At 40.2% G+C, this 13,144-nt stretch overlaps 1 protein-coding gene across 1 annotated transcript in view; it reads left to right on the plus strand.

The window, feature by feature from the left end:
- Positions 1 to 485: 485 nt before the first annotated feature.
- cdh10a (cadherin 10, type 2a (T2-cadherin)) overlaps positions 486 to 13,144 on the plus strand; it is a 38,972-nt gene continuing 26,313 nt past the window's right edge. Inside the window, exons 1-2 of the mRNA XM_058639375.1 lie at positions 486 to 788; positions 8,274 to 8,613. Coding sequence (XP_058495358.1) covers positions 8,404 to 8,613 — 210 coding nt within the window. The 5' untranslated portion in view covers positions 486 to 788; positions 8,274 to 8,403. The remainder of the gene's footprint in view (positions 789 to 8,273; positions 8,614 to 13,144) is intronic.

The following is a 13,144-nucleotide window of genomic DNA, read 5'->3' on the forward strand; positions in this document are numbered from 1 at the left end:
GAGAGAAAGAAAGACTGCATTTGCCTCTCACCGTCCACCCTCCTCTTCAGCCTCTAACCTCCCCAGTCCTTCCATCCCACTGTCAACTGATGCTCACTGGGATGTAAAGGCCTCTATTTTCCTCACTTAACCTTCCCCCCCCCCCCCCCCCCGCATTTTTTTTTCTCCTTTTCCTTCTTCTTCTTCTCTCTTTATCGCTAACTTGTGAATGGCAGCCAATCAGGGGGCAGAGTCGCCTCGGATTCAGCCCGGGTGACATCCACCGCCAGAAGTGATGCACTGCTCGAGAGAAAGAGAGAGGAGGGGATGGAGAACGATGGAGAGAGGGGAAGGGGGGAAGGGGGGAGGAGGAAAGAGGAGGGAAGAGAGAGAGGGAGAGATGATAGAAAGAAAGTGTAGAGGAGGAAAGAGAGGAGCCAGAAAGAGTGGGGAGGAGGAACGGAGTGAGGGAGGGCAGGGAGAAATAGAGAGAGGCACAGAGCGAGCGAGGGAGGGAAGTAAGTGCGCGCGCTCTCTCTCTCTCTCTCACTCTGTGGTGCACACACACAAACACACTCTGACTCACACACACATTCGCACCAGCTGTGCTGTTGTCAGTCTTGGAATGTAAGCTCTGCTGCGAGGAGTCTGATTCTCCAGCGCTAAGCTAAGCGCCGCTCAGGAGTACACAGCGCTCTCGCTCCCTGACACAAACACGCACACAAAAACGCACACGCACACGCACACACACACACACACAGATGGATGCTAAGCTGTGAAAATCAGAAAAAAAGAAAAAAGAAAAAAAGGTAAGGGCTTTATTTCTTCTTCTTCTCCTGATTAAATGTTGAGAGGATATTTGTGTTTCACTGTCTGCCTTTTTAACGGACTCCTGAGAGATGATCTGCTCCTGTGCACTGTGACCGAGCCAGACTAATGCAGCAGCAGCAGCAGCTGATGATGATGATGAGGAGGATGAGGATGATTAAAAAAAAAAAGAAGTGTTTCAACTTCAAAGAAGGTTGACAGAAGCTAAAAAGGAGGAAAAAAAAGGAGCCGGGGCAAATGATTTCATTGACTTAAGCTATGTTGGAAACAAGATGAATTGCTTGTAGCCGAAGCTTAAGGCTCATAATTGATAAATTAAACCCTTTCAAAAAATAAAGAGGAGGACGTGTTCCATTTCTTTAAATTTCACATTAGTCAGTCCACTGCACCTGTCACACAGTGGCTTACACCAGTGCCTGCGTAACTTTGAGGTGGGCGTTAAGGCTCGGGGGCCATACTGTGCCTTTTTTTCATAAAGACTCGAATTAACTTTGTCACTCACACACGTGTGTGTGCACGTTTTCATCATGTCACATACATGCATACAAGTGCACCTGTGTGAGTGTCTCCTTCTCTGCGCGTGGAGACGCAGAACACGAGGATGTGTGTGCTCTGTGTTCAAAAGAGAGGAGAAAAAAAAAGGAAAAAGAAGGCATTGGAGGTGTTTATCTTGGTGTTCAAGCAGAGCAACGAGTGCAGCCGTCGGCGTTGCCGAGTACGTAGGCTGAATGTGCATATCCTCCACAGCACAAACTTAATCCTCGTCCTTTTTTTCCCCCCTCTCTCTTCCGCCTGCTCTCTGCTCTCTCTACAGCTGCCCAACACACACACACACACACACACACACTCACACAAGTGATATATCAGGGGGCATAATGATGTGCAGCAGGTCATCCATGTAACGCCATTATTGTTTAGTGCAAATTAGCCACTAACGTGGCCCCCTTGAATTATTGCCACATACATATGGAGTGACCTTTTTAGTGTTCATATAAAACACACACACACACACACACACAAAGAGAGGAGGTGGGAATCCATTCCAGGCACAGATGCTCTCATGAGCTTTTCACACAGCTCTAAGGATCACACATGAATATTTATCCATTTGAGGGACACTTTACTGTATCATGTCAACGAGGAGGTGGTGAGTTTGTTGTTTTCCTTACAAAAAATGATGTGCGTTTTAATTCCCCCGCACTAGTTTAACCGACTTTTAACAAAACGTTTAACTGAACCGTTTAATAGTTTCATGAAGAGGAAAATGCACCCTGCTCTCTCTCTCTTTTTAAAAAAAAAAAAAAAGCATTTTTTCAACAATGAAGTGTGCACTGTATGACACATTTTTTTTTTGCTTAGAACAATTTCAAAACATGCTTCTCCCTAGCACCGACTGCAGCCAGCAGCACAGTGGACGGGCACGCTCGCTCGGGAAGGTCTAGGGCTCCACCAAGTGGCCAAACGGGCACATGCGTCTTTGCAGGCACTGCATCTTGGTGCATCGACGCCCCTCATGCTAGATTTACACTCTGTCTGTGCTGCTCCTGCCAATACCAGCAAGCAATCACTGGAGCTACTCAAACTGACAATCACGCAGCACTAGTTTCTCGCACCCAACTCACATATATGGCAAACGTCTGTCACTGCAGAAAATACTGCGTGTGCTGCTCATAAATCATGGTATTGGGGGAAAAAAAGTGTGGGGGGGGGGGGATAAGAGCAAGAGTAGGTACAAATAACGGCAGAGACTAAACAGTTTGGTGACCTTGCAACCTTCCCCCTGCCCTTTCTCTGCATCCCCTAATTACTAGTTATCTACCCTAGTTATCTGACTGTTTTGTCTGAATTTCTGGAATCTTTAATTCCTATCACTGAGTAACAGCTAATTTCTGAGTGATAATTGTGATAAAAGATGTTTTTTTTTTTTTTGGAATAAATTGTTCATTAAAGTGACAAAGTGTTTGCTGATGGACTCTTTCAGCAAGAAATACTGTCTCAAATTTCAGCCTCATAGACATTTTATTTCTTCATCATTAAAGCTAACCTGTTTTATTTCACCGATTTTCTACGAATTACGGTGGCCCTGAAGGTCAACGCACAACAACATGTCACGAAACACAAGGAAACACAACAGCTTTTACTAAAATGTCACAAAGTTTCGCAAAACACTACATTTACAAAAAACGCTACGTTTCACAAAACATTACAGCATTAACCAAAACGCTACAGCATTTAGCAAAACGCTACAATGTTTCACAAAACACTACCTTTACAAAAAAACGCTACAATGTTTCACAAAACCCTACCTTTACAAAAAACGCTACAATGTTTCACAAAACATTACAGCATTAACCAAAACGCTACAATGTTTCACAAAACATTACAGCACTTACTAAAACGCTACCGCATTTACCAAAATGCTATAATGTTTCACAAAACACTACATTTACCAAAACGCTACAGCATTTACTTAAACGCTACAATGTTTCACAAAACAAACGCAACAACATTCGTATCCCCATATAGTAGCAAAGATTGAAAATATTGCGATATATCGGGAGGGTTTTTTCTAAACTGGGCAAACGGAAGGCGCTGTCGCTGTGCCATCTTACTTTTATTGTGCCCCCTCATACCAAAATGCAGATTTAGCGTTAAATGCTATTTATTACACTTTTTAAAAAGATAATTTTCCCAAATTGATGCCAGTAAACATTATTCTCTTATGCTCCAAACTCCAAAAAAAGCAAAGACATTGCGGTAAACAGACAGTCGGATGACTTAAACAGAATTTAATTCACGTAAACGCCGCCATCCCAGTGTTGTTTATCTCTCTGCGTCGATTTCACATCCTTATATACAGCAGGATTGTGTGACTTAAAACGAGACTGTTGCGGCAAAAAACAAACAAAAAAAAAACTCTAGTTATAGAAGTAACAACGTTATTCGCACAAAGAATTTACTTTGTTAAGTAGGAGGAGTGGAGTTAGAGGGAAAGTCTGCTGCCAACTAGTGGTTGGAGACTTAAGCACAACTACTACTAATATTTTGCTTTAACCCTCTAACACCGAACGTATCGCAAACGACACGTTTGCTCCTGAACATATTCCGTTTCCATTTTTTAGCCTGTTGTTGGACATTGAGACAAAGACTCAAACAAATGTTATTTCAAATACATGTTACACTGTTCAAATTTCAAATAAAAAACATGAAATCTGGTGTTTGCGTACAACTACAGTGTTTTTTTTTTCATTTTAAATTGTTAACATGCAGTAAACTGTAAATAACTGCCAGATATTGAAAGTTATTCTAGAAAAATTAGTCCAAAAGTCCAGATGGACAATTTGAGTTTCAGGTGTTAAAGGGTTAAAGATACAAGACATGAAATATTGCAATATTTGAGTGTATATAATATTTCATTTCCACCCCGAGTTCATCAGACACTTTTATTTTGTTTTTGTGATAAATAAATAAAAGTACTCTCATATTAAGGAAGAGGAGCACGACGTTAATTTGAAAACATAGTGCGTTGACATTAATGTCGGTACCAAAGGCCGCAGCTACACCAGATGGTCAATTTAAGTGTTTATATATTCGCATGTATAGAGGAGTTATCAATTTAATATGCATGCAAAAAAGAAAACCGTGTGCCGTGCTCTGCATCTATGATTACTGACCTGTAGTGAAGCCATAAAAACGCTTAGTTGCAAGGATCAGTTTAATGTCTGTGTGTGGACGGGAACTCTGCGCCCACAGACGAATGTGCAAAATGATTTTTTTATCTATTTATTTATTTCTCGAAGGAAGCATATCCTGATGAACAGCTAGATTATGCGTCCGATCCAACATGTTTCTTACTCAGCAAGAACAAGAATGTGTACATTTTTGCAGATTACAGAGACGGCGGTGGGGGCCAGAGAGCTCAGCTCCTGCCAGAACGTGTCTTTGTGTCTTTGCCAAGATTAAGAATAACAACCTGGGACTTTTGCAATTTAATAGGATATTTAACAAATGTTGTCCCTTTGCACCTCTGTGTTTTAATGCCAGACCACATAATCTGCCTACAATTTATTTAATCCAATCATAAACATTATTAGTTTTCATGGTTGTTCTTCTTAATGTAACTGTAACTGTTGCTGTTTAATGGGCAGAATAAGTTGTTGAGATAATTTAGCTTGAGTCTATAGGCTCTGGCACGGATTCAGCCAGCGCACTCATCCTTTAATGGAGTGTTTGGAAGAATTGTGACAAAAAAGAAAGAAAGATACACACTGGCCTGATGCTTAATAGGCACAGCACATCAAAGATTCATATCCAGAATGCTATTAAAACTCAAGGACAGGCTGGAATGATAATTAGAAAATGCAATCACCAGCATCAGACGAGATTAATTGCGAGGCGACGTTTCCTGATTTGGGGGGAAATGTGCGTCGTCGTTGTCGTGGTGGCACAAAAAAAACGGGGGCACGCACACACAAGAAAATATCGTTAAAAATGTATCAGCGAACGTGATTTTATAGTTTCTGCTTCAGACACACGTTGACTTTCGAGTCTCTGCTCTGATGTCGAGGAAAAAGACACTGTTGTTCTTGCTCGTTTGACATGTTTATAAAAAATGGAACAAGACGACTCTTCTACTGGCGTTCATCCTCCATAAAAATACGTGAGCAACAGTGGAAATGTTCTCTAAATATGTTTATTTGTAAATTTACTTTGTATTTCCTTTGATTCATCTTTTGAAAATGGTGAAAGTAGGTGTTGGTAGGTGTAAGGGCAGTGCAGGGGCTTTGATTTTGTGAGAAGGAAGTGACTTTTTGTCTATTTTTTCAATCCCAACACATCCTCTGTTGTTGTGGGAATGAGTGTGTCTCAGATCAACTGTCTGATGATTGAATAGCACGTTTAGCTCTGTATATTTTTGGGTGAAGTGATCCTTTATTTAAGAGACTAAGACTGTGAACCAAACAGTAGTCAATTATTAATAGATTAATGGATTAATTGTTCAAAGTTAAGTGTTATTTTTTTACTTGTTTTAGGCCTCAGTGGTGACGTTTATGAAGCCAAAATGGGGATTAACTTGAAAATGGTAGATTATTACACGAATAACAAGCACAGGGACTATATTTTTTACATTGTGACCTCTTTAGTTTAGTTGTTTGATATTCTGTTTATATGATTACAGTGTTTGTAATCTTCTTGATTAATCATAAAAAGAAGAAGCTGTTTTCAGCATCAATACATTGACACAAAAAGCTAAAATGATCATCAATTTGCAATTTTGTCGTCAATAACTGATTGACTTCATTGATCAATAGTTGGGTCTTTGGCATTTTTGATTATTTCATGTCTCAGTGGTGATGTTTTTCCAATCTTTTTTACATTTGAATCTAAGGATTATATTCAAATATAATATTACAGGGGAGGTGCAAATAACAACTTCCGTTATCTATAAATATGTGTGGTTCGTCAAATAGTTGTTTGGTCCATGAAATGCTGGAAATCTTAAGTCTGAAATTCCCAAACGTCACAATGACAACCGTCCACAACTGTCTCTACATTTAAACTAAAAGTGATTACTCAATGGATGAATTGTTGTAGCTTTAGTGTTTTTGGATCATTTTTATTCCCTCAGTGTTTTCTCCATGCACTTCCAGCTACAGTGGAAATGTACTTAAAAACCAGTGAGTCAGCTGTAATGTTTCCTTTCACACCATAATATCCATTTATCCTGTGCTTCTTTGACGTCATCCGTATAGAACCACAAGGCCAATTTATAAACAGACACTAACGTGTCTTTTGTTGGGTGTGAATTATACATCACAGGCCTCATTTAAGAGCACAGGAAACGCTAAACTAGCATGCGCCTTTTTTTTTTTTACACAGCAGTCCCTAAGGAACCGCTCAATGCTTGTCAGGATAACTCTGGTGCTCTAGCGTTCACTAAATGAGCTCTTTCTTTCTTTTTCTTGAAAGAGAAGGCAAGATTTATTAGGATTAACTTCCAAAAGAGCATAAATTATGCATGCATAGGCAAATTACTTATCAGGACTGGACCTGGTGGAGACATTTGCCACAGTCGAGTATCAGAAGACGACTATATAAAAGAGTCCTGAGGGGGTTGATTGTGCTGATTTGTGACATTCGTTACACGTCAATTGAGATTTCTCTCTCTTCAGAAAACATCAAAACGTGTTAAGGTTTGGATAAAACTGAGATAATAATACACTAAATACATACCCGAGAAACTGTACGATCGTAAAAGCGATATAAACGGCGATAAGAGCAAATTTGTGCATCACAGAGTGACTCATTTCTGTAAAACCTTCCATGAAATGTTTCGTAATTTAAGTAAAACTTAATTTAATGCCCCCGACTAAGGATTTTCTTGGTCGTCATGGGAGGCCCATTCGTCGACTAATCGCTGGCACGTTGAAGATTTTTATGAAAATGGAATTATATTGAATTCCAGGTCTGAGAAAAGACGTTATAAGTAATTTTTGTAACACTGTTTGATACTATATATACATACAAAACCTTCAAATCTAAGCCGAAATTAATTCATCCGTACCACCATATACTGAAAGTTTTGATTTTATTTGGCTTAATTGATTTGATTTTGAAAAGACGCATATTATATATATGATGCATGTTATATAAAACATGTACGCTTAAATCTTTGCTAATGGTTTGGGAAAATTCTGAAAATTTGATATGAGGACCCCAAAAAAATCACCCGTGACCCACCTGTGGGTCCCGACCCAGTCTTTGAGAATCTTTTTTATATAATTATAATATATAATTAGAGCAGTGTGACAGACACCGTCACTCTCCAAACACACTAAACAGTGCGTTTGGAGAGATGGATACTCGTCTGTATTTTAAAAAATGACCTCCCGATAACAAAGCAAACAGACTGTGTTTGCTTATCTGTATAAGTATGTTCAAAAATAGGAAGAAAAAAACAAGGCCAGTGCATCGGAAATGAAACTGTGCCGCGGTAAATGAAACAGACAATTATACACTCTAGAAAGGAAACATCCAGTATTGACCATTTGTAATCCAAAACAATGAGCAGACAAGGAGATGCAGGAGCAGCGATTAAACTTAATTTGACTTTGCCGTTCTCTGAGCTGCTAATGCACTCACTGTGAGGAACACAGGGCCTTTTTTTTATTTATTTTTTTCCTGTGTCTGTGATACATTTGCAACCACAGTTTATTGAATTTTCTTCCTGAGCAATCTTTCCTTTTAGTGTCTCTTTTTATTTTCTCCAGCCATTTTTCAGTGCCTCACAAGCTCCGCGTAATGACTCCAAAACTACATTTGCTTTGTCTACATTCTTACGCAATTATATACTCTTTTCTTTTTTTCAAAAACAAACAAGTTTCCAATTTGTGTTTGACTTGATTTAAACTGTTGCAGCCCCTCATTGGCGACACTTTCTCACTCAAGTTTCCTCTTTTCCGCAGGAAACCTGAAGGACGTCGACGTGAGGAATACAATGACTATTCTGATGACACTTCCTGCCACGAGCCTGCTACGATAATTCAGAACTCACCCAGGACGTTTCGCCCGCCACACATCAGCTGACTGGATACCATGGTAACCAATCGGGTTGTGCTGCTGCTGCTGCTCTGTATCCCGTGGCCCAGCATCGCCCTGCCTTTCACACCTGGGAATATTGGAAAACTGCTGGGGATGGCAGAGAGTGATGGGAGGATCCTCCAGCGCTCCAAACGGGGATGGATGTGGAATCAATTCTTTCTGCTGGAGGAATACACGGGAAATGACCATCAATACGTCGGCAAGGTAAACGTGTCCAAACACGTTGTCCGCCGACTAATTATAGAAGGTTGAGCTTGTTGAAGTAGTGTTTGATGTAATTGGCCCAAGACGAATGGGCTGCCAGGAAACTGGCTGTTACAGGCACAGTTAAATGGGAGCCATCACACAAGCTGCTGCTCTCTTTGCCTGCAGTCTCTCTGTCGGTTTGAGCAGCACTTTTCAATCAGCTTGCACGGCTCCGGCTGAACTCCAAACTATATTATCTGAAATTTAAATTGCGCATGCCAACGATGTATCAGGGAATATCTCAGCGATAACGGAACATGACTCTTCCCTTCATCAGCTTGGCTTCTTAATCACTGCTCCCATCAATCAGTGATAGCAGAGGAGCTCGAGTCAAGCGGAAACTTCCTGATGAAGCTTCAGGGGTCGTCAAAGAAATCGACTCTGATGCTGACAATAGAACACATGACATGTTAAAAACCAAGGCTACTACTTTATAATAAGGCTTTCCTTATGAAGTACTTCTAATTAGGGTTTTTAAAGCAATGAAAGGCAAGATATAGCACTATTTTCACAAATCGATGCAATCTCACTATTTGGCAACGCCCCATCACAGCTCAAAACACATGAATCAAATAAGTTGCTGGCTAAAAGTATAAAAACATATAAATCTAATCATCAGAGAGGACAGAATATCCTAAGAAACCCTGCGAAAGCTGTGAGATATGAGACTTCAGAGTGCAAAGGCATGCAGGCTCACTATTTGGCAAGCAGCAAATCGCAATTTCCTATTTTCCTATTAAGTATAAGTAATTATAAACCTAAGACTCTGTTTCCCTGAGACTGTAACAAATCTAAGGGCAGATTAGAGAGGAAGGTCGCTTCCTATTGGCCACTCTGCTGCAGACCATCTACACTAACACCTACACTGCAAAGCACCTCAAAAAATGTTCATATTTTGTGCAGAACTATCAACATATGAAGCACAAAACAACATTATTTTCACAGTGTGGGGATGAGAATCAACAATTAACTATTTATCTAGAGCAGTGACTGCGAGACTGTTGGCTGTGGCCCCCCTGCTGGGTCATAAGGGTACTGCAGATATCCTGCCGTGAAAGGCAGTTTGAAATATTAATATGTAATTTATAATTTAAGCGTCAAACGATCCTGCAATGTTTGGTTAATTCAGATTATGGGAATTAATTATTGTTGCTATGGACTAAATTATGGAGCAATTTGTTATGTATCCTAGGTTTGAGTTACTTAGGTTATTTTCTGGATGTGGGATAAACCGCAGCTTCAGAGCCTGTCTAAGATTGCCAGGAAAGTTAAGAGGCCAAATTAAATCTCACTCCTGCTGCAGTGGCACTTTCCTCCAAATGATTACCAAAAAAGGGAAGAGTTCCAGGACAATGCTCCACCCCAACCCACCCAAGATCAGAGAGTTTCCTGTCAGCTCCCTCGTGCACTTTCACACTACAAAGACAGGTGTGAGTGGAGAATGCTTCAGTTATCAGCTCGAGGGAGGGAAATGAGGTGACTGTCGACAGCCAATTTTCTCAAAGGAAGCTGGCTTTCATCACACACCTCATTCTCCGGAGTAAACAAGTGTCTTGTGCGAGGTTGAGTTGGGGGGATATGACAACTCCACAAAGCATCATCCTGATGTGGTGAAGAGAAGGGAACAGTGGGAAATAATGGATCACGGGAGTGAGAAGGCAGAGAGAGACAGAGAGAGGGGGAGAAAACATATCAATCAAGAGAGGGGAATGAAATTCACCCTGTGTTATATGATGAAGCAGCAAAGTGATTGCTAACTATGAACGAGGTCGCGCACTGATGTGTCACTGGGTGTGATGTGCGCTTTGATGCTTGCTGGCACCAAACTTCTGTGGCATGACAGCAGTCCTATTCACCACTTCACTTTTCCCCCCGTGTCCAATTTCACTCGTCCATTACCTTTTCAATGTGAGCCTGCTTTTGTACTGACAACTATTCAATTTTTTTTTTTTTTTTTAATCCAAACAACGTCAAAGTCGGCATTGCACATACTGGTGCCCTTAGTGAAGCCTGCACAGTTAAGCCATTTTTAAACAAAAACAAAAAACATCAAATAATCACAGAGGGAACGCTAGAGAGAAGGTGCCACCATCAGTATCATTAATTATGTCACTTTAACTTTGAAGTTACTAAATTAATCGTCAATGAATCGCTTTTGTCCAATTTTTCTGCCTCTTAAATGTGGATGTTTCCTGCTTTCTTTGCTCCATATAACAAATAAATTATTAACCCTTTAACACCTAACCCTTAAAATATCTGTCTGGACAGACATTTTAAAAGGACCAGAGAATGCCCTAATGTAACTAAGTGCTTTTGTCCATTTTTCCACAATAGCTTCCAATATCTGGCAGTTATTTACAATTTACTGCATGTTGAAATACTGTTTTAACAATTTAAAATGATGAAAAACCAAAAAGTTGATTCAGAAAAGCACTCCAGTTGAACATGATGAACAGATTTTTCAACCATGTGGCCATCCTGAAACAGCACAAGTGAAATTACCGCCATAACCACACGTTGGCGTGCAACTCCTCAGCTTTCAGTAACCATTGTGATTTTTCTGATACCACAAACCATCACGTTACTACGGGGATGCAAAGTGCGCTTGTGCCCAACATGTTGTCAGCGAATAGCACGGTTTTAAAGGGTTAAAAGGAGGGTTTATGGACAAAACAAGACATTTGAGAGAACGTCGTCACTTCCAGATTAATCGAGAAAATAATAGACGGATTAAACGATGATGGACATAATCGTTGGTTGCAGCCCTACGTTGGATATAGAGCTAGAGCGTGTTGGCGACAGACCTACAGTTTACAGATTGCCGTCTGTGTTAAATAGCAATAGTTTTGTTTGCTCTGTGACAAAAACTTGGGTCTCTCATATCAACAGTGGCTCAACTTTTTATTGCACTACTAAACTTTTCTGACACCCAAATGTATAGAGAACAAGTTGTACGATAACAGCAGCTACAGTAAATATTAATCAGTTTGCATCCACCTTGTTGAACCTTTGTTTTATGTTGTTTTCCTTCTCAGTATATTAAAGGTCCAGAGTGTGGGATTTAATGAGAATAAGTGACATCTATTGGTGAAACCGGAGATTGTAACCAAAATGGAGAGATTTCACCAAGTGTGTCAGGGTGTAAACACAAAGTATCTCTATTTTTTTATTTTTTTTTTACCATTTCCTGTCTTCTCTATTGGTTAATAAATCAGGTTAATTTAGACAAATGAGCTTTCATTTCAAAATGCAATATTTCTTTGGGGCTGCTGTCGAAGAACGACGACTCAACATGGCGGCATTCGCAAGTCAAGACCACAAACTAACGCTACGAAAACCAAAACAAACAAACTTTTGGGCAGAATATTGATGCCAATTAACCCGCCCTAATGTGTCCTCCCAAAATAAATGTGACTCTAATTTTATTTCACCAACATTAGATGGGAATAATTTGAGAAAATAACTGATTTATATGAATTACTGGCAAGCTTTAAAAATGGAGAGAAATGAAACAACAGAAGGTGTAGACGTGGACAAGACAAATTTATATAAATACAGCACAAACCGAACATTAATCTTTGTGTGGGTTCATATCTATTTGGAAAAATAAATCTTCCGAGGTACCAAACACCGTATATTAAGCTCCGAGAAGAAATTATTACAGGTGCACTTCTGTCTGACATTTTTCTCTCTCCCACACAAAAACATGTATCGACCGCCGGCCACCGACATGAAACGGAAAAATCAATCAATAATTAAAATAACTGTTAGTTCCAATCCTGATGGATGTAATGATAGATAATCAGAGGGCACGCAGAACAAGACGGATGAATGGGGTGACGGAGAGAGAGACGTAATCAGATAGAGACAGACGGCAAAAGGCAGACAGATAAACAAAGATATTGAAAGAAAAAAGACACGGAGAGAAAAGAGAAATGGAGAAAGTCGGGGACCAAAATGCACTTAAACGCCTGGCACAAAGCCATCAGAGCGGTGATGGTCGCCCCTTATAAGGATTATTTAAAGGTCTTTGCAGAGCCCGGTGGGAGACCTTGTTTATTTCTCATTCAATCAAACCTCTCCAATCAGCCCACAGACGCTCGCTTAACTGTCACTTGAGGTTGATTTCTTGATTGCGGCAATCAAACGTGATGTAAAGAACAGTCACTCAGTCACTCACTCAGTCACTCACTCACATATGGCTCTGCTGCGGCTCACGCACTATGATAATAAAAATAATAACAATAATAATAATAATGAGTGTGGCTCACATTGCTGATCAAGGCGTTTGAAAAAGAAAGACGTTCTTGCTTTGAGGTGTCAGTCCTGTGTGCTGCTGCTGCAGATGATGATGACGATGATGATGAAGAGCATTGATGAAAAAACCGGAAGGTTTAGGTCAGCAGCAACTGTCAACACTGGAAAAATGACAAGTTTGTTTTTCAAATAAAGTCACTCTGTCGTAGAGGTCGACTGATTTCAGTGTTCG

The sequence above is a fragment of the Solea solea genome, chromosome 1 (genome assembly GCF_958295425.1).
Source record: "Solea solea chromosome 1, fSolSol10.1, whole genome shotgun sequence".
In the NCBI taxonomy this organism is placed as follows: domain Eukaryota; kingdom Metazoa; phylum Chordata; class Actinopteri; order Pleuronectiformes; family Soleidae; genus Solea; species Solea solea.